The sequence below is a fragment of the Pyrgilauda ruficollis genome, unplaced genomic scaffold (genome assembly GCF_017590135.1).
Source record: "Pyrgilauda ruficollis isolate IOZ18807 unplaced genomic scaffold, ASM1759013v1 scaffold35, whole genome shotgun sequence".
Classification (NCBI taxonomy): Eukaryota; Metazoa; Chordata; class Aves; order Passeriformes; family Passeridae; genus Pyrgilauda; species Pyrgilauda ruficollis.
This window is the reverse complement of record NW_024524934.1, coordinates 5,615,203-5,636,480: the sequence shown is the minus strand read 5'-3', so window position 1 is coordinate 5,636,480 and position 21,278 is coordinate 5,615,203. Positions and strand designations below refer to the sequence as shown.

At 38.9% G+C, this 21,278-nt stretch overlaps 1 protein-coding gene across 3 annotated transcripts in view; it reads right to left on the bottom strand.

The window, feature by feature from the left end:
- The window catches only part of NUP153 (nucleoporin 153), a 43,854-nt gene that overhangs the window by 12,740 nt on the left and 9,836 nt on the right, over positions 1–21,278 (bottom strand). The window contains exons 2-12 of one of the 3 annotated variants that reach the window (XM_041475433.1): positions 14,946–15,162; positions 12,482–12,730; positions 10,974–11,113; positions 10,763–10,891; positions 8,880–8,996; positions 8,708–8,752; positions 8,555–8,608; positions 5,662–5,808; positions 4,884–4,936; positions 2,114–2,252; positions 355–492 (exon numbers count right to left, since the gene is read on the bottom strand). In XM_041475433.1, the coding sequence (XP_041331367.1) occupies positions 355–492; positions 2,114–2,252; positions 4,884–4,936; positions 5,662–5,808; positions 8,555–8,608; positions 8,708–8,752; positions 8,880–8,996; positions 10,763–10,891; positions 10,974–11,113; positions 12,482–12,730; positions 14,946–15,162 (1,428 nt within the window). The remainder of the gene's footprint in view (positions 1–354; positions 493–2,113; positions 2,253–4,883; positions 4,937–5,661; positions 5,809–8,554; positions 8,609–8,707; positions 8,753–8,879; positions 8,997–10,762; positions 10,892–10,973; positions 11,114–12,481; positions 12,731–14,945; positions 15,163–21,278) is intronic. The other 2 variants (XM_041475434.1, XM_041475435.1) reach the window with 2 other exon arrangements.

Here is a 21,278-nt window from a genome sequence, read left to right as displayed (position 1 = left end):
AAAGAATTAAGGTTTGTACCCAAGAGAAAAACATCCCAGTGAAACAACAGCAGCTACGTGAATTCACTATCTAACACATATTCTGCAGTGAAGTTGGGAAATCTGATGTTTGATATTTCTGATCCACAGCTAAGAGTTCTAAGAGAAAGCTTGCAAGTGAGTGTATAAGATAGAAGCCATATCAAAATATGTCATCCTCCCCACCCCCTGGATCTGAATAAAACCCTGTTTAATTCAACAGGTTACAACTCAGGTTAGTTAGCTTCATGAGCACCACAGAAAAAGTTAACATACAGCAAGGAGGATGTATACTCACCCTGAACAAGTATTCACAGTATACAGCGCAAGATTTACCTTGTTCATCACTGCTTTTGAAACAATGCTGGGTGATGAAGAGACAGCACTACTGGCAGGGAAACTGAAGTTGAATGTTGGCAGCGATGCAGTACTGATGGGCAGGGGTACTTCAGGTAGCTGTTCTTGCTCCATCTCCTAAGTGCAAATTTTAATTTTTGTTAGTTTAATTTTTTTCTTTAAAGAAGCTGCAAAATCTAATTTTTCACTTTCTTTAGAGAAGTTTTAGATTTTAATCTTTCTCTTTCGAGAAAAAGTTGTAAATTTCAGTTTTTCTTTTTCAGTAGGTAGACCTACTACCATCCTACCCTGTCCCCCCATTAGCTTCTTAACAAAATTAAATGTAACAAATAGACCTACAGACAAAGCATGTTTTCAAAAGGAATCCTAACCTTCCACTTAAGTCTGCCACATCATTTTTACTTATGGCAGGCAAGTTTCTATACGATACTATATCCACCACCTGTCCAGTAAGAGTACTGAAAGTAAGCTCAAAATTGTTACCTGAACAGAAGAGAGCGAGTGCAGATAAGATTTATTTTTGGTTTTGTCCTTCAGTTAAAGATCTAGAAAGACATAACCATTCTAGGATTCTATTATTCCCTTATCTCTTTAATTAAAAGCACAACTCCATGGCAAGTAAGAAAGTGTTCCTCTTGCAAAATGAGGTAGGACAGCTGACAAAGTCTCTGAGGTCACTTGAACTTAGAAAAACATAGTATTTTAGGAAGGATGTATGTTCCTTTGAGTACCAAAACCCCTGAACCAAACCAAAGCACAGAAAGTCAAAAATGAAACCCTGATGAGTGACATACAGGATCATACTCTGGTAAATCTAATCAGTATCATGTATCAGGATGCAAATTTAAAACTCAGAAATCAGTATACCTTAAAAACTTCTGCTCTTACCCTTGTCTTTTAAACCCTTTGATTACCAAGATTATATTGGATAGAGTTTAAATGGGAATAGCCAATCTCTTCAGGATTTGCACACTAGTATCAATGTCTACTCAGAAGTGACAAAGCAGAGATGCACTTTGCTACTACAGACATTTAATGTACCTCACAGATGATATATTTCAGAGATCTGAAGAGTCTATCATATCTTGATATTGAGACCATTTCTGTTACATTCTCCAGTATTTACTACTTCTTCATTTTGCATCAGCCAGAAGACTGAGTTAACCTCTTTAGATTTAAGATCCAGTAGTAGGCAGCTTATGTAACACTCAGGCAGAAAACGAATCCTTGGAACAACAATGACTATCATTGCATTAAATGGAGTTTCCCCATTAAAACAAAAAAAAAATCCCTTTCACAAGGAGTTTGATCAAGTGCCAACAATTGTGAATGATTATTAGCAAACATGCAAAACACTGTCTTCTGCCTCAGGCTCTTGGCCCTTACCTTTCTACATGACTTACATATTAAAAACAAAAAAAAAAAACAACCCTTTTTTTTGATACTTTGCACTTCATTCCTTTCTAAAAATTCTACAAACCTCTACCTAATTTATTCATTCAACAACTAATAAGAAATTTTATCGCATGAAGAATATCCAAGAAAATACAATGAAAGATTTTAAAAATATAAAACCAAAGTTGAAGCACTTATACAGATAACTAAACTGGAGCCTGCTCTGAAACCCACAGCCAAACACCCACAAAACTGAAATGGCATTATTGTAAATTACTAAGAGGCAATGAAGCTACTTATCTCAGTAATCACAGTGAGATCAATTAACCTGAGGGACCCTTACCAGTTGCTGTTTTTGTGCAGGTCTTGATGCACAGTATCGCTCCCTTTCCCTTCTCATCTTGCCACAGGCACTATCCATCCTTCCTCCTGAAGACAGGCCGTTGGATGCAGGAGTATCAAGTTTGGGGTAGCTCAAATTGCTGGCACAGAACAAAAATACATAGTTTGAGGAAGGGGATTAAAAAGAAAGAAAAAAAAAAAGGAGAAAACCTTTAAAACCAGAATTTATCAAGTAACTGTTTCAAGCTATTATAGCCACTATTAATTCTAGAACTGTCGTGTGCTAATTAGAATCAGAAAAAACTATCCCACAAGTTCCTAAATGCTGGTAAATCGCTGGTGATCAAAACAGCACAAGATGAATAAGATCAGCAGTGAGAATAACATACATAAAAAACAACATCCATAAATGAGTAATGACTAAGCCAGAAGACCTGAAATAGAAGAACTGATTTAGATTGTTATTTTCTAATGTTTGCTTTTAATAGTCCAGACAGTGGAAATTTTGACTGCCAGTTCTCTGATTCTGTGATGAGCATGAATCTCTGAAGGGACATAAAAGAATAACTAAAAATATACGGGCAGGGGGCGGGCGTGTGTGTGCGCGCGTGTGCCCACAGGAAATGCTGCCAACAGCTCTTCTGGAATTGAGAGGCTTAAACTTGTGTGGCAAGAAAATATGACAGAAGCTGCATAAGCAGCTCTGGCTTTCCTGAGGCCATCAGCAGAAGCAGCAGAGGTGTTTGGGTGTGCCAACATTCCAGAAGTCTATTTAGACATGAATACAGATCCCTTTTGTAAGGCATACAAAGGCATTTCTCTGTTCATTACAAAAGCCTAGATCTAAACCAGAAAGACTCCCTAATCCAAGTGGGAAGGGGAAAGAAAAACAAAAAACAAAAGAAAAACCTCAAAACAAACAAATGTGTACCTCCCCACGCACACAAACCCCCCACTCAACAACGAGAAATCAAACCAAACCAAAGCCATATCCCAAAACAGAAGTGAACTAAGGAATAATAACAATAAAAAGTAGCATGGCATTATGATAAGTATCCTTGAAAAGAATTACTATATCAAGTTTATCCTGCAGCCAATCAGTCAGTCATTACAAAAGTACATTGGATGACACTGGAAGATACCAGGTCAAGGTCAAGGTCTGAGGAAAAGTCAAGGTCTAGAGGACTGAGGAAAAGTCATTACAAAAGTACATTGGATGACACTGGAAGATACCAGGTCAAGTGTCTAGAGGACTGAGGAAAATAATTGGTCTAAACCTCTCAGATAGTTGCAAACATCTGCTCAGCACTGTAACCACTGACAGGAAACCAGATCCTTAAGGCCATATGCTCAAACTTTTCTGTAATCCAAAGTGACAATCAATTTGAATTATGAAATAAAATTGCATGTCAAAATAAACCTTTATTCAGACAATTACAGCATGTCTATGATAGTCCATATTCCTCTCTTCTGTTAACACTTGTCAGCTTCTAAGGGGCAAAGACAGTTCTGTCTTCAAGCAAGTCAGTCCAATCTACAGTTCTGACACGGGTTTAAAAACTAAACAGCCCTTGTTAGGCTGAACAGAGATGTACCAAAGTATTGCAGTTTAGTTGCAGGAAGAGACTCTGGCCCTTACTAGGTTGTATTCCTACTCCACAACATGACAATCAATAGAGACTGGCTTTATGAAAGAGTTAAAATACAAGGACCATCTAGTATTAAGTCAAAAGCAGAAACAGCAGTAAAACTTGTGGAACAAATGAAAAGCAGCATCAGTTTCCTGGACCTCCCTTCTACATGGAAAAAGGAATTGCACCAAAGAAAACTTAGAACAGTTTGAATACCCACAATTAAAACTTAACACCTGTTAGCACCCCTGCCAAAACCAAAGACGGTTCCTGTAAAACCAAACTATTAGACTGTAAAACAAAGGGTCGGCTTTGGGGTTTTTTCCAAGCCAAAGAATGCCCAAGGCAATGTAAGAATTGCTTGGAAGAAGAACACAGAGCCAACACATTAGGAGATTCCCTAATACTGTTATCTGAAAAGTCTGAATCTTCAAAAAAAAAAAAAAGGTATCTTCTGAGCACACAGTGCCGTAATTCACCCAAAAGATTAGTTCCCCAGAAGGGACAGTCATCAATATTATCTCATGTTATTCTATTCTGAGCAAGCAGCATAATGCAAGACAATCTCCTCAAGAAGAAATACAATTATTAACTCTCCCGTTTTTGTTTTTTTTTTCAGAGACAAGCTGGCATTTGTCTTCAGGTGACTCTAAAGGGCTTCTGCTTTTCATGCAAACTCACAGGGCAGACAAGTGCCTTTGTCATGTAAGGAAGATTAAAAAACCAATCCTTCTCTAGGTTTTTGTATGAATAAATAAATAAATAAATAAATAATGAGAACAAACAAATTCCCAAACAAACAAAACCAACACCACAAAAAACCCTAAAAATTGAATTTACTCCTGAACTGTAAGACACTTCACATTATAAAGAATTTTTCAGAAAGAGATTCCTGGGACACAAAGCCTTCAGACACCAAGTAATTATTTAATTACCTTAAACTAACAGCTGCTCCCCTAATGAACACCAAGTTACACAAGTAGTTAAACTTTCTCATAATACAATTTTTTCACTTTTTCTGTTCCCTTTTACTGAGAACTGCTCCTGCTCCTCCAAAAGAAGGCAAGCATGTAGAGTGTACTGACAAAAGGGGGGGGGCTTTCTTCTTTCAAGTGTTTTAAATTAATAGATTTGCCATACCTTTCAGATGATTTTACAGGCTTTTCTGCAGGAAAACTCTCCTCCATCATGTCCTGCAAAATAAGTTTTATTTATTTCAAGATTTATCTGAATATATTTATAAACAAAACACAAAGAGAAGACAACCAAACACACATTTTGTGCTGTTTTGGTTATTTTATTTATACCACTAAATATACCTCATCTGCTTAAGCCTGTTCCCTAACTACCCTGACTATCCACCTAATCTTCAGCCCATATATTTAATACCTGGTCATTTTTACATTCAGAATAATACTGAAACCATGGGTGATTTTTTCCCTGAAAGAGATACCAGTATTGTTTTAAGGAAAGTTTATCAAGGACTCCATCAACACCAAAGTGATCAGAATGGGCAATTAAAAAAGCAATCTGAATTGGTAATTGCTAGAAATCTCGCAGTTCACCTGAAACATTTTATACACAACATCAGCATGTTCCATCAGCTTTCTGAACAGCAGCATATGTAAAGGAAATTTGTGTTTCTGTATTTTAATATTCTTTCACTGTGAAAACCCTGGCACAACAGCACACCACCACATTCTGAAAATAAGCACCAGCCACTTAGTATGCCAAAGATACAATTATATTCACAAAACTTCTCAACAGCTCTTTCACAATGCTTCCCACAGTCTTTTCTTAATGCTTACCTCAAGTATACTATTGGTGCTCTTGCAAAAAAAGAGCACTTTAGTAGACTGGTTAGACACATTCCAATTTTGCAAGAAGCAGGCAAATTACGACATGAAAATTTGCTTACTTGATGGTCTGTATCTACCCTTTGGTGAATTTTTCTGGAATTAGTAGCTGATTTCAGAGATGGTTTAAAATACGTGATCCGACTCCCTGTCAGGGAGATTGGCTTTGGTGTCACAAGTTTCTGGACAGGAGGATGTTGCGAATCCACCTTTGAAAGGGAAGCAGCAATCAATTTATCCTTGCACCCACCCAACTTACCACAGCATTGACTGATGATAGAAGTTACAGAACTATAAACCTCCCACCAGTCTCAGCACCCAGTGAAAACTATGTGGAAGTGTTGAAAATATTTAGCTTGCAGAAGATCACCAGAAAATCAGTTATAAAACCCAAAGAGCTATAGGAAAAGTCTGAATGTTGTGTCAAACTTTGGCAGCTACTTCACAGACAAGATAAACTATAAGCAAAATAACTCATGTTGCAATAATATGCTCCCATCCTTTCTACTCCTCTGCCCTCACCGTGATTTTTTTATTGACTTAATCCATTGATTTAATATTGAAACTCTTAAGCAGAGTTAAACCAGGTTCTGGGTTTCTTTTTTTTCTACATTTTTTTCCTTTGAAGTCACACTTTAAAAAAAAAATTGTGAAATATTTTTAAAGAAGTCTCATTAATACATGTTCCAGCATTTTAGATTTGCATTTGATGCTCTTAAAAGCACTGGTCTGACTTTTCTTGTCAAAGCTTTTTTAGAGACAAAGGCAAATTATTAAACAGAAAGCACTATACATTCTGCAAAATTGGCTTAAGTGAATAGAGAAAGAAGGAAGACCCAAAAAGGCCCCATGATATATCAAATAACCTGTAGCCTTGGTGATAGGAAGAGTGAGACTTAGGATGTACCTAGTATTTAAATTAGTATCAACAGATGGTTGTGCCCCAATCCAGGGGCAGAACCGCATGACCTTCACATGGGCCCACTTCTTCTAGAGCTTGTCCTGGTCCTTCGGGATGGAATCCCTCAGATGTGTCAACTGCACCGCTCAGTTCGGTGTCACCTGCAAACTTGCTAAGGGTGCACTCAGTCCCGCAATCTCAATGATGACAATCTGGCATTTGGATTTGTTAAATTTCATCCCACTAATGACTGCCCAATGCTCCACTCTACCTCTCTGCAGGGACTCTTGTCCCTCAAGAGTCAGCAGCCCCTCCCTGTTTCATACCATCAGCAAACCTGCTAAGGGGGCATTCAGTTCGTGCCTCCAGATCACTGAGAGGTATTTTGAACAGCACTGGCCCTAGAACTGATCCTGAGGAACACCACTGGTGGCTGGTCACCAGCCAGATGTAGCTAAATTCACTGCAACCTTTTGCATCCTCCTGTTCAACCACCTTATCCCAGACCTGGAGAACTTGCTCAGAAGGATGCAAGAGGGACAGTACCAAAAGCCACACAAAAATCTAGGAAACTACATCTGCCACCTTATCTTCACATGCCTGGCCAATGACATTACTGCAAAAGGGTACCAAACTAGTGAAACAGGTATGTACAACAAGAAGAAAAAGGAACACCGTTACATGTTCATTACACAAAGAGTTATTCTGTCTACTGTAGATCCTCAAAATAAGAAAAATACCACAAAAAAAGGAACAAAAAAACCCCCAAAAAATCAACAACAAGAACAAAAAACACCACCAAACAAAAAAAAAAAAAAAAAAAAAAAAAAAAAAAAAAAAACACACCAAAACACACCTGTAAAACTTCTGCCTGAGTACCCAAGTGTCCTGTCAACCATTTGTTCACTTTAGCAGGAAAACACACAACCCTCCTCTGGGAACATACAATCCTGTCCTCTCTTTTCATCAAGGGCTACCCTTTCTCCCTGCCAAATTTTATGAATTCTAGCATTATGAGTAGACAATTTCTCTATTTTTACCCAGTGACAGCTGTATGCAACATTCACTTTCTGACCAATGCCAGGGTCTCTGCTGCAAATCTGGTAGATCTTTTTAAACCACATATCACAGGTGTGGTTCTGCATTTTAATGCAGAATACATATCAACTTTGTTTTTAATTACTGGGATAATATTTAAGAGGTGGTAAAAAACTTACATGTTCTACTTTTCAACATTCTTGTAATTCATCATATGGCCAAAGATAGTACAGAAGATCTGAGATGTTTATAAACTCCTGAGCGACTGCAGAATTTATTATACTTCTAACCAAGCCAATAGCATAGAAACGTTTAAAAACATTCTGTCCACATGCTCATTACAACAGTAGATTAAAAGTTTGCACTGAAGAAAAACCATTTTTCTTCCTTTGGTTGTTGGAGTTAGAAGTAACCTTTTGTGGTTTCACAATTTAATAAATATAATACTCCAACATTTTTTAAACAAAACCGAGGAAATCATGATTTACCACAGAAACAATTTTGTGCTACTTACAAATAGGAATTTAGGAGCATAAATTTACAGAAGTAACAAAATTTAACGACTGTCCCAATTTTCTCCTTGCCTTGAGCAGTAATAAAAAATGGAAGTATTTATTTTTTGCTTAAAATAAACATGGAAATCTGCACAAGACTGAACAATCAATTGATATTTTTCTATTTCTTGTTATTTCTGCAAGAGAAAGCTTTCTGAAACAAGAATGTTATCATGCAAATTAACCCCAAGTTGCAGGCCAAGATAAAACCACTTTGTGTGTTCTAGCGACATTGTTCTTGATGTATCAGCACAACACCACAAAAAGATAGTGAGTAATGTTCACAGTCCTTCATCTAGTGTGGATTGAAAAGACATTTTTACCAATTTCCACACAGCCAAGGCAGCTATAAATCACACTGAATTCGAGTGTGTGTTGTCATTGAGGTTTGTGATATTTCTTCTAAGAGCTGTAAAGCAGAGAAAGTTACCGACCACAGCTTAACATGTTACTGGCTCTTACCTGGTTTTGTCTGGATTGGAAGCTAGTCACATTCAGCACACTCCTGTCCACAGGCTAACAGGAGAAAAAAGGGCCAAAATTAGAGGATGGTTTTTTTTCCCCTATAAGAGGGTTCCATCCAACAAAAACACAGGGGGTTTGTGATCAACTTACAGAAGACAGCGGACTAGAAACAGAAGATGGAATCCTTTTAGCATCCTGTTGAAAAAACAGGTGCAATAAATTAAAGTGGACATGACATCAAGTAACATCTTCATCCTATACTGGCACATTCACTGTGTTTTTCAAACACATGGAATAAAACACTAAAAGGAGCGCCACTTACCGCCAAAGGGCTTGACATCTTCTCCAATGTCTGCAAGATGCGCCGTGCTGTGGAACTCGTCACACCATAGGACTGCACGTTTGCTTGCTTAGCTTTCATTTGTCTTTTTATCGGTGGCTGAAAAATTAGCATTGCCAATGTTACGATGGTGGATTCTGAGTTACACATGTGTGCATTTTATGCCCTACGGCTACACTGGTGACACAACCAATACTCTCATAATGACAGAGAAAAATGCACTCAACTCAGCATTCAAGGCATGAAGAAGAAAAATATACTCCACTGACTTTACAGAAATTTAAGTGGGGCCCCGTATATCTCGCACATGGGACAAAGCAACAAAAGAAATCCTTAAATGTAAAAGGCCATAAAATGAAGACACTGGGCTCATAGGGTCTCTGAAGCAGTGATTAGGAAAACAGAAATTAAGCCAAAGCTTGCGCTGCAGAAAGTACTTTCAGTAGCAAAACGGATCTCGCAGTTTCATGATGGTGTAAGCATGGCATCTTAAGCCAGAGTATTAAATCATCATCATGAATATCTAGTTCTACTTCTCTTGTTTCCTCCCTTCCCCCAAGACTGCAGCTGACTGCAGATCTTTTCTGTTTAGAAAGATAAAGATCTGATTTGAACTGTAACAGATCTAAAATAATACACTGAAGAAGTCAATATTGTACCACATGACTGAACATAATTTAAAAAAACCTCATTGTGACCATTTCTTAAAAAAAACCATGTTACACCTCTTATGTAACCACGTCATGCTTCCTACATGACGTGAAGACAGAAAGCAGATCACACAACACACAGAACACACAAGTGAGACTCACTGAATGCAATAACGAACAAGCTTGTCTCTCCTTTAAAAGCCTAAAATTTGCTTCCTCTTTCCAGTATAATCTAGAATTTTTGTAAAAAATAAAAATAGCTGACCCAAGAGGACTTCTAGCTTACAGAAATTTTAAATGTTCTTAACTTTGACTCAACATCAAGTCAGGAAAACCCTGAATCAGGAAATTGAGACCCCTTGTTCCATGGTAGAAACAGACTGCCAAAATAGTTCCAGCAAACTTATCCTCAGTTCCTTGAAGTTCCTTTTGACTTTTTAGTTTTCTAACAAAGGGCATTCTCATTTAAACAAATTAAAACCAAATCAGATTTTACTGACTTGCTTTTAGATTCAATTCTAGCTACTCAGAGCAGTCAGGATTTTTAATTTGCTGGTTCATTTTACACCACAAATAATACAAGCAGCTCTTCTCATGAGCCATCTGAACGACAGTAAAATAGAGAGCATCTTTTTGTTTATTGTGATATGTAGCATGTAGGACTGCATGCCTCCCTCTCAGTAATAGAACTGCAAAGGATGAGCAAATTTGCCTTTTGTATACTACTATATTAAAAATGCACAATATGTTCATAGTTTGAGTGCTTGTGTAAGATCTACAGGCAAGTATCAGGGAGGTAACTTTTGCTGCTATTAACAAAGTTTTCAAAGTTATGCCATCATTGTAATTATTGACATGCTATTTTACCATAATACAGTCAGAGGCAGACCATGGCAGAAAATGGAAATTTCTGGAAGACATAACAGAGGAAATCCCTAATACAAGAAACTGCCCAGCAAGTAAGATGCCCAGCAAGTAAGATGCAAGTAAGATGTAAGTAAATGCTTATACTTTACTATAAGCATGCTTATACTTTATTATAAGCATTTCTACATAAAGTGTTACACAAGAATTGAAACAAAAATTTTAGGCTGAGTGGGCAAGATAGGAACTGTTGCCACATTTTTCAAGTCCCAGCTCAGAGCTTTTTTGGCCAAGCTCCCCATTCTGTATTTCAGTTAAGTTTTCCCTCACACTGCACTACTGTTCTCATACCTGGTAAGCAGAAATCTGCACTTTTGTCTGTCTCGCTGCTGCAGCTGCACCACCATAAGAGGTCTTTCCTGGGTAAAATGGAGAATCCCCAAGCTGTCGTGTCTTAAAGACAGAAGTGTTTCCAAGTGACTACAGAAAGGTATTACGGTAAGTGGTTAGTAAAATGGCTACACATTCAACTTGACAAAAATTAATACAGTGCAGTACTTACAGGAGAGGGAGATCCAAAAGCAGACAAATTAAATGCAGGTTTTTTAGAGCTAGATGCAGGATGCTGTGAGAGGGAATGAGATCTTTCAGCCTCTGGGGACCAGAGCAGTGGTACTGAAGTATTTTTTGAAACTGTGATATCTGCCAAAATGACAAATGCCATATGTAAATGCCTTGTGTACATAGAGAAATTTAGTATCAAACATCACAAAAACTCCAGAGTTCTCCACAGAAACATCTCACAAAATGAAAAGGTCCCTTAACACTGGTTTCTCTGGCACTCTAACCTTCAGAGCTCTTCAAACAGATTAATTTCACATATGGTATGAAACCCAAGTACCAATTATGAACCTAAAATCTGTTCACAGAACTGCGAATATATGACCTTTCAGTTATCTTTCAAAAGCTTCCACAATTTAATAGCACATTTCCAATACAACAAAAATTTTTTTTCTTCTTTCATGATAAAATAAAGGAACTGCATAAACACTGGTGCATCTCTAATGATACCAAGTTTTTCCTATGTTGGTAGAGGGGGGAAACCAGCATAGGACAGAACTGACCAGGTCTTAAACCTGAAAAACTACCCGAAGGCTGAATTAACACTGTTAACCATCTATTTTCTGTATGTCTTATGGAGACGTACCAGAAAGTTCTAGCAAACTCAGGTTGTATTGCTACACCCTGGAAACACCTACTCCGAATTGTCAAACTATGGTCTCCAGAGAAGTGGCTGAGCATGCCTCCATCCCCATTTATATGGGGAACTAGAAAAATTTGCAAACTTGCTCTTTTGCCCTTTCCCAGTGAGACACCTAGGTCACATTCTACATAAATACAATGTCTTGGGGGTTTTCTTACTTAAAAATGGTGTACATTCTTTACGGAATTTGGCAAAAAACAAATTATGCCCTCTACCAAGAACAGAAAAAAAAAAAAAAAAGGCAGCCCAAACTTGCTCAATCAGAATAACTGCTTTATTGACTCCTGGTGAAAAAAAAAAAAAATTGATCCCTCCAAAAAAAAAAAAAAAAAAAAAAAGGCAGCCCAAACTTGCTCAATCAGAATAACTGCTTTATTGACTCCTGGTGAAAAAAAAAAAAAATTGATAATATCTTGTGTTTTTATTTTTCAACTGTATTTACTCATATTTAGCCAGCTGTGAGATATTCTGAATCAATCCTCCTAGGCAACCAACCCAGCTATCAAGCTACAGGAAGTCATCGTCATCTCCTATTATTCCTATTCAAGATCTACAGATAATCAAGCTAAAATTGTATTTATCAGCACTGACTCTTTAGAATATAACATACTCATACATGTATTCCAAGAATGGTTATATTTAAAAGGTGACAGGATTATATACTTCTAAAATACTAAAAATTAAATTTAATTCTAACATCTAGAGCTGACATTCTCCTACTTTATTTACTAAGGCAATGTGGAATATTAAAGAACACAAAGTACTTCATGTTATCAAACAAATCAAAGAGAGAACATAAAAGTTACCTTTATCAGATGCTCTAGAGGAGAAGCCACTGGTTGTTGAGATGTTATCGTCATCATGCTGAGAGGTAGAATCTTTTATTTCCTTTACGAGGGACAGCCCAGGACTGCTGATGCCAAGCGTGGAAGATGTGGAGGGCTGACAGTGTGGGACTGTAGAATCCAAAACGGTGCAGTTCAAATGGCTCCGGTGAAGGGAGGGTCTTGTTAACACATCTGAGAAGTTGAGTGCAGACCTGCTCGTGGATGGTTCTAAACAAGAACAGCGAGACAATCAGCTTCCCTACAGACAAGCTCACAGAAGCCAAAACCTGTTTTCTATCGACAGCCATGCTTATAGCCAAGTTCTATGCACAAAAATAGAGAAGCCGAATTTAACTTCCTCACCCAGATACGGTTTCATCTGTCTGATTACAACAGCAACACTGCTTGCAATACCAAGCATTAATGTCGCATTAAGAAATACTTAAGGATGGGATTTTTCTGAATTTCATCAAAATCTGACTCTGCACTCAAGCGCTTAAACTGTGTCTTTCACTAAATCAAACATCTATAAATTCCTTCTCCTCCAGATAATGCTTACAATAAACTGTCCAAAATTTGAGATTACGTTGACAAGTTACGGACAGTTTTCATCATCTTGTAAAAAAGATGGTGTTAGTCTGAATATGTAACATAAAAATATGTATTTGCAAAGATTTTTGGGTGTTTATTTGTTCTGGTGCCCTCATCCTCCCTTCCAAATTCTATGAATTCCAATTCATATCAGGTCATGCTACAGGCAAATTATCTCCTATCCATTGGTTTTTGAGATTTTGGCACAAAGGACAAGTAAGCAACGTGGCCTCAGCTGTAAGACAGGCATTTTTTCCTCATGAAAAGTGTTTGTAAGCACTGCCAGTGTCCTGCAAGAGGTGGTCTCACAGCTCCAACCTGCCACATGAACAGAATAGCAATTAATGACCATCTTGCCTGATACCCGTATGTCTATAGTCCCTCCCATGATTTCTGGGTATGAACATAATTTTGAGACACTATCGTCCTGACATTTGCACTGAAGCTTGAACTAGCTACTTCAATCTTCATAAGCACTGCACTGCTGTAATTAATTCTCCAAAGCACTGGTAGATTTGTAATACTGTCTTTTTTGAGATGAAAGAAAGTGTTATCAGACCAAAGGCTGGCCAAGCAAAGGAACACAGGCTCTTGCACACTGGTAACTCAGAGCCAAAGAAACAGGCTTTCTAAAATAAAAATACCAGTAACAATAAAAAAAAATATTATGAACTATAGCTAGAAAGATTAACTACAACGTCCACAAACTGCAACATAAGCTACTGAAGGTTCTAGTGGGTCCCATCTGCTCCTGATTTCTTGGAGCTAGAAAGCTTGCTGTGCAGCTGTTCTCACTGAAAGGTCCTTTCACACACAATTCTTCAAGAAAGCAAACACATGTTACTCATTCATGAAAACCTTCTCTATTCCTCTATACAAACTCATGCTCAAGCTACAGCTACACAGAGAGCAGTAAAGCTCCTTATTTACAATTAGATAACATTGGTGAGAAAGGTATTTCCTCATTCTGCCAACAACAGAAGCAGCTGACTGTCCACACAGATGGTTATGTGCATGTGCTCAGACAAAATTTCTCACCTAATTAAAAACGGAGTTGCCAAAACTGCTAATTTAAGAGAAACTCAAATGAGCATACACAAATCTACAGAGTACTACAGAAACAGTGAGAAGCATAGATATAAAGCACAGATTAGTTTTAATATGATAAAAGAGTTGGAAACTTCTTTGCCAAGGATCCAAATACTTTTCAAAGATCCCAAGCTAGCAATGCCACATAATGTTGCAAAATATTTCAAAAATAATAATGTCATAACCAAAGTTCCCCAGATCTCCACTAAACTAACAAGGAAATTTAATAAATTGATTGAAGAAGCCCAAAGGAAAAGAAAAAAAATCAGGACACACGAAGGAATTCTCCTCTGGCATTCTAGCATCTGGTCTTTTCTTTTGAGGGTAATAAAACAAATTAATGTTTCTACTACCTTAAGCAATTAGATAAACTTTCGTCCCAGATCCTTTAAAAAGAAAACGTAACCCAACACACTTGCAGATGAATGCTAGCAATATTTTGCACTTGGCTACTTGACTGCCTGAAGTTAACTCATGACTTCCAAGGGCTCTAAGTGAACTTCCAGTATGTTTAAACTTTGAAGCTAAGGTAGTTCTAAAACTGAGTTACTGAGGTTTTTTCCTTTGTTTTTCCTATGTGTGGGGTTATTTTGGGTTGGGGTTTTCAGCAGGTTGGTCATTTTGGTTTGGGTGTTGCAGGGTTTTTTGTCTGCTTTTTTTCTGTCCAAACGCTCCTTCCAGCCTCCCCTAGAAACGTAGATTCAAAACTAGAAATCTGTGAATAAATACAGATGGTCAGAATACTAAATGATATTTCACATACCTTCTAAATTAATTCTTGTTGATTCAGGCGTGACTCTCCCATCAATTACCATGGCATCTTCATTTGCATAATCGTGGTGGTAGTTCACTGGATTCTCTTCCTCACTTGCAGATTCATTCATATCTACACATTTATCTTCCCTTTTATTGAAATACTTCTGCAACCATCCTGGTACAATGTTCTTCACTGATTCAGTCACTCTGCTAAGGAGCCCCAGCTTGAAAGAAAAATATATGAGCACAGTCAGCAGCATACTCTGGGATGCAACCTTGCACAGACCTCAAAGACAGACATTAGATAGTAATATTCAGATGAGTAAGATCAGAAGGTGGCGGATCCTTCATAAAGAATTCCTATACTTCTGGAACATGCATGACAAAAATGCCCTTAACATTGATTTACTACTAACCCATCAGTTTCTGCACTTCCCAGTGACCTTGGCAAAACTTCTACATCCTGAAACTACAGCTGAACTTCACTAAAGGTTTGTCAAGTCACAAGGTCATAAAGAAATTAAATTTCTAAATAACTCCTGATGTACAACTCCTGATGTTAGAGGACTTTTCCTTCTAACACCTTCACTTGAAAAACCATCAACCCAGAAGGTCAGCAATTATCTATAGCAATAGTGATGAGCAGTAATAGCTACTAAAATCAGTGAACTTAAGTATTTATTTTTCTAATGCTGAACTGCAGGAACAATGCTCACCAAAACCCCCATTATTATGCTCTGAATAGTGAAGGGATCCTGAAAGGGTCTTGGAAGAAACAGCTACAGTTGAACAACAGACTCTTCACTACAGGACTGTTGAACAGATTCAATGTGATAAAATTTCATTTCATGGTATGTTAAAATTTTGTATCTACAAACCTTGATATTTGGCAGTTACTGAATACATAAAAGCCATTTCCATTTTGACATTTACCAATTATTTGTAATGACTACATTCTAGTAAGAAGTATTTATTTAACATTTTGTTTTAGGCAGTCACTTGTTCCCCATCACATCCTCAAATTTCAACACGTCTTCTTGTCAAATCTCAACCCTGTGCAGCAGAGTGCTTGCAACATGGAGCTGCCCCTCTTACACTGACTGCAGCCACAGAACCAGCTGCTAACCTCTGCAGGCTGAAGAAAGTGCTGAAGCTACCTCCACAATTTCAACACTTTGGAAACTGAAAAGCAGCAAGAGCATAAAAAAGATTTTTGTTGAACTTTACTGCCAGTTGCTAACATATGCATCAAGGTACTTTCTTATTCTTCTGGGTTTAGGCAACAACATTTTCTAAAAATTATTATTCATATGTAGAAAATGGAGAATATTCTTTGAACATGTAGTAGTTAGTCTAGTAAACAACTGTGAAACAAGAACCCTGTTGTATTCAACTTTCTTTAAAAATTCAGCACACACGGAAGAAAAAGCCCGTATCTGTCATTCACATCTTTCATACACTGTAACACAAACACCAACTTACAGGACACCCTTGAATCTGGAGTTAGGATGGGAGCTGGCAAAGAGGAGAAAAGGAAGGTAGGAAACAAAAGTCTTTTCACAGAAAGAAAGTCATCTTAATTTACAATTTGACGTTTTTCATAATGATCTGTAATTTAATCTTTTACTTGCACAAAGAATATCTAGCCTGGGACAGCTTAAACTAGATAGAGTACAGCATAATAAACGCATCTATCACAATTACCACACTAAGACGCACACTAATATGCCATGCTTAGGGTGCTGCTGCTCTTCTACATAAATACTAAGCCTCAGCTTTCCAACAACAAAAACCGTGCAACACCAGAGCTCACAAGCATGGCATCAACAAAGAGGCAGTCTGTACTCTGTTCCCAGCCCCTCATTTTCACCTCTACTTGCGACACACTGTCCCCCTTCAGGGGAGTGAGTATTTTGCTGCTATGAATAAAAGCGTATCAGGAACTCAGAGGAGTCAAAATTTGCCAAAATAACCAAATGGTCAGGACACAAACTGCATCCAAGACAATTGCTCTTTCCAAAAAGCTAGGCATTACTATATTCAGTATTGCTAGAGAATCTCTCCATTACAGAGTAAGACATTACTGGTCATAAAACAGGTGCCAGTATGATCCTCTTGCTGAGGAAATCCTACCAGGACTGAAAGCTACCTGAGACTCAAGATGGAAGAAGCCACAAGTATCCAGAAGAGTAAACACCCAATCATTAGTAATCCTAATGAGTAACTGGAGAATGTAGCTAGACTAGTAATTAACTAAGATGACATTTTACCATCCATATCTGACACCAGACTGGTTTGACCCTTTTGTGCAAATGGCAGCCTTGCCATTCTCCACATAATCAGCATTCCAAGCTGGGTAACACAGGGTAACTTCCCAAACCTACCCATGAGCTGGAACTCAGCACAGCTGTACTGCATCAAGTACTAGCGGCCTGCTCCATCTGGCTTAGGCACAGTGACAGACAAGAAGCATAGTTTTATACTCCACAATAATGCTGGCTTAGTGACAAAGCAAGAGAAAGCAAAATACATGTAAAGGCACCTATATTTTCTGTCAGCAGAATACATTAAAAGCACTGTGAAAGAACTGTGCAGGCACTATGAATGAGCCAGCATCAAAAACAGATCCCATTAAAAAAAACACCTTCCCCCTAGAAATATTACACATTCCCCAGGTATGCCTATTCAAATACACACAGACGACACACTAACAAAAAAAAAAAAAAAAATCCTTTCATCATCTCTTATCTGCCCATCAGAGCTAAAAGCTAATCAATAAAGCTCTGTGGTTGGATTCCTGATTTCCTGATCAAGTCACAGTTAAGATACCACTGACCAACTACACATTTGAACATGCATACTGTTTATTCCTGCCAGAACAATTTATGCCTTACACTGTCTTCAAAGCTGGCATTTTAATCTTACCCTAACTTGGAGTTTTCTTATACTTCAACTTCAGCACATGCATTTGAACACCCTTTCCCTCTCTCTACACATGCAAACAAGCCAACCCTGCCAGCAGTAGAGCACTCCCCCTCTACCACTTCTGTGTCACCAGCTCTGCACTTTGTCCATCCCACCTCCTCAGAGAGGAATCACTAATCCTTCTAGAAGGCTGACAAAGATAGTACACATCTCATTGATGCCAACAGCTCTTCAGATATGAAATACAAAAGACACAGCAATAGACAACTCTAGCAGGCTTATTCTCCAGCAAACTGCTCAGATCCTGATCTTCTCATGCCACAAATATGAACCAGCCTCTTCAAGAACACCTTCATTCACTACAGCTACTCTGAACACGCTACTGCACAAAAACTGTTCTAGTTCCCAGTCTCAGGTTGGGAGCAGAGGACGTGGCGCCGGCACACGCAGTCTGATGCTCATAACTTCTCATTTCTACAGGCCACACAGGTACCAAACTTAATATCACGGAAGGGCAGAAGACTCAGAGGGGCAATCCCAACTGTGTGACTGATGTGTTTTATTCAGTGAACATGTTTTACTCCTCAACTGACTAATTTCAGAGGTTTGAATTGCTGTCAGTATCAACTGCTATCACCTCAAATACACTCATCCAAAAAATATCAGCAGGAAAGCTGAACAAAATGAAAATCCACTAGAAAGACCCGGTAGCCTATGAATAGGTATTTATAACAGTTTTTTAAAATCTGTGGATCATCTCAAGCGTCTGCAGCTCTGCTAGGTCTATCTAAGTCTATGTATACAAACATCATAGCAACAGTAACTACAGTAACAGCTACTCCAAGGCATATTGGCTTGACATCATGGAATCACTGAACTATTAAGGCTGGAAAAGACCTCTTAGATCATTGTGTCCAACTGTGACCCAAGAGTCTAAACCCTCCTTGTTTGGGCAGAAACACTCATTACTGAATTTCAAGCCCTGCTCCTTAGGTCCCAAGACTCATCTGAAGGGCCCAGAGCATTATTCTGAAGGCTCCAAGTCTGATTTGGAATGTCCAAACCCTCATTTGTAGAATTCAAAGTCTTCTTTATAGAGCACAAAGGCACACCTCCAGGCCCAAACACTAGCTTCCAAAGCCTCCTCTTTAGGATTCAGCCTTTTACATAATGGACTCAAAGTCTTCCTCTATGCCTCCAAAAACCCATTTCTAGGGAGCAGAGCCTCAGTTCAAGGTATTGAAGCATCATTTGAGGGCACAAAATCCAAGAAAATCTAACCTCAGGGTTCAAACCCTCCTACTCACCTGCAAAAGCCCATTTCCAGGGGTCAAAGCCCTGTGCAGAAGACTCAAATCCTTCCTTGGAGGGTCCAAAGCCCTCTTCTCATAAGGTCATGGAATAATTAAGGTTTGATGATCCTTTAGGATCATCAAGTCCAACTGTTAATTCAGCACTACCATCATGTTCACCATTAAACCACATCCTCAAGTGCCAGCTCCAACTGCCCCCCTCTGGACACGCTCTAGCCCCTCTGTGTCTTCCTTGTAGAGAGTGGCCCAAATCTGAACACAGGATTCCAGGTGTGGAGTACCTCACCAGTGCAGAGTACAGGGGGACAATCACTGCCCTGGTCCTCCTGACCACACTGTTGCTGATAGAGGCCAGGACGCCACCGGCCTTCCTGGCCATCTGGGCACAGCTGTCTGCTGTTCAGACACTGCTGACCAGCACCACCAGGTCCTTTCCTGCCATGCAGCTTTCCAGCCAACCTTACCCCAGCCAGTAGCACTGCAGGGGGTTGTTGTGACCCAAATTCCGGACTTGGCATTTTGTCTTACTGAACCTCACACAAGTGGCCTCAGCCCATCTACCCAGCCTTCCCAGACCCCTGCCTAGAACTTTCCTGTCCTCCAGCTGATCGACAGTCCTGCCCAACTTGGTGTCATCTGCAAACTGGCTTAGGGTGCAATCGATCCCCTTGTTCAGGTCATTGATGAAGATGCTAAAAAGGACTGGCCCCAATATTGAGCCCTGGCGAACACCATTTGTCACTGGTCACCAGCTGGATGATGTAACCCCATTCACCACCACATTCTGGGCCTGGCCATCCACACAGTTTTTTACTCGGCAAAGATCACACCCATTCACACCATGGGAAGCCAGGAAAATGCCATGGGAAATAGTGTCAAAGGCTTTATTAAATTCTAGGTAGATGACATCCAGCATCAAGAGCCTTTCCCTCATCCACTAAGTGGGTAACTCTATCACAGGAGATTGGTCAAGCAGGATCTACCTTCATAAACCCACACTGGCTGCAACACTAAGCAAAAGATATGTAGACAGAAGTTAACAAACTGGTGTAATAATTTACTACTTTAAAAGACCATTTCTCAAAAGGATTTATATGAAGAAAGAAAGAAAATTCAGTAGTTTGTGGTCACAGTTTGAATTCCAAACTTAAAAGCAGGCAATAGCTGGCCAAAATATATTTATTGGCCAAAAATATTTACAGAATAGGACAGTTGTTCCGGCTTGTAAGGGTCTTTCACATAGCACAGAGTGAGGAAAGTATTGGCAGAAGCACTCAGCAGTGACACATTACTCGAAAACATCCGTTTTGTAACTGAGTTGATTTCAGTCCAGGAGGTTTAAGTATGAAAAAACTGTATGAAAATTATTAACAGTCATACACTTACAGAAATTTGTCAGAGAGGGAAAATACACAACTGGATACAAGAGCTGATTTCCACTTCACTGTACTCACACCTCTGAAAAGCATCAAATTCTTACCTCTCAGAGACTTTCTTACTTCCAATTTCAAAGTTATCAGAACACATGAATCAGTATGTCCCCAAAAAGAAAACTATCAGTGAAGTTCACTGAGACAGAGCAGATCAATCTAACCAATTCCAAACACCAAACAGGAATTTTCTTGCCCTCCAGCCCCCACAGTTAGCTCATGCCAGCTCTGGCACATAGCAGGCTACTCTCCATACTAGCTGAATTCATTAATCTGCCAAAAAGTACATGTTTCTCTGCTGGGCCAATGAGTTAAACTGGCTCAATGCACCAGAACTGGCCTGAGAGAAAGCACGATCAGGCAGCCAGAACCGGAGGAACATGAAATAAAACTTCTCCCTTCTTTCAATCATCCTGTGTCTGTGTTGTCATTAAAAACACTGTCCCATTCTCCTCTTCACCTCACCCTTCCCTGTGCTGCGACTAGCACATACAAGCAACCAAATGATGAACTGTAGCAAGGCTCTATTAAATAGATCCAACCAAAAATCTGTCTATAAACTATGACAGTGAGGACTACCCCTCAGGGGCATCAGGTTGCTGGTGCAGCTTACTATGTGCCTGCACTGATGCTCATGCAACAGCAGGAATAGAAATGGAAACGTGACATAAT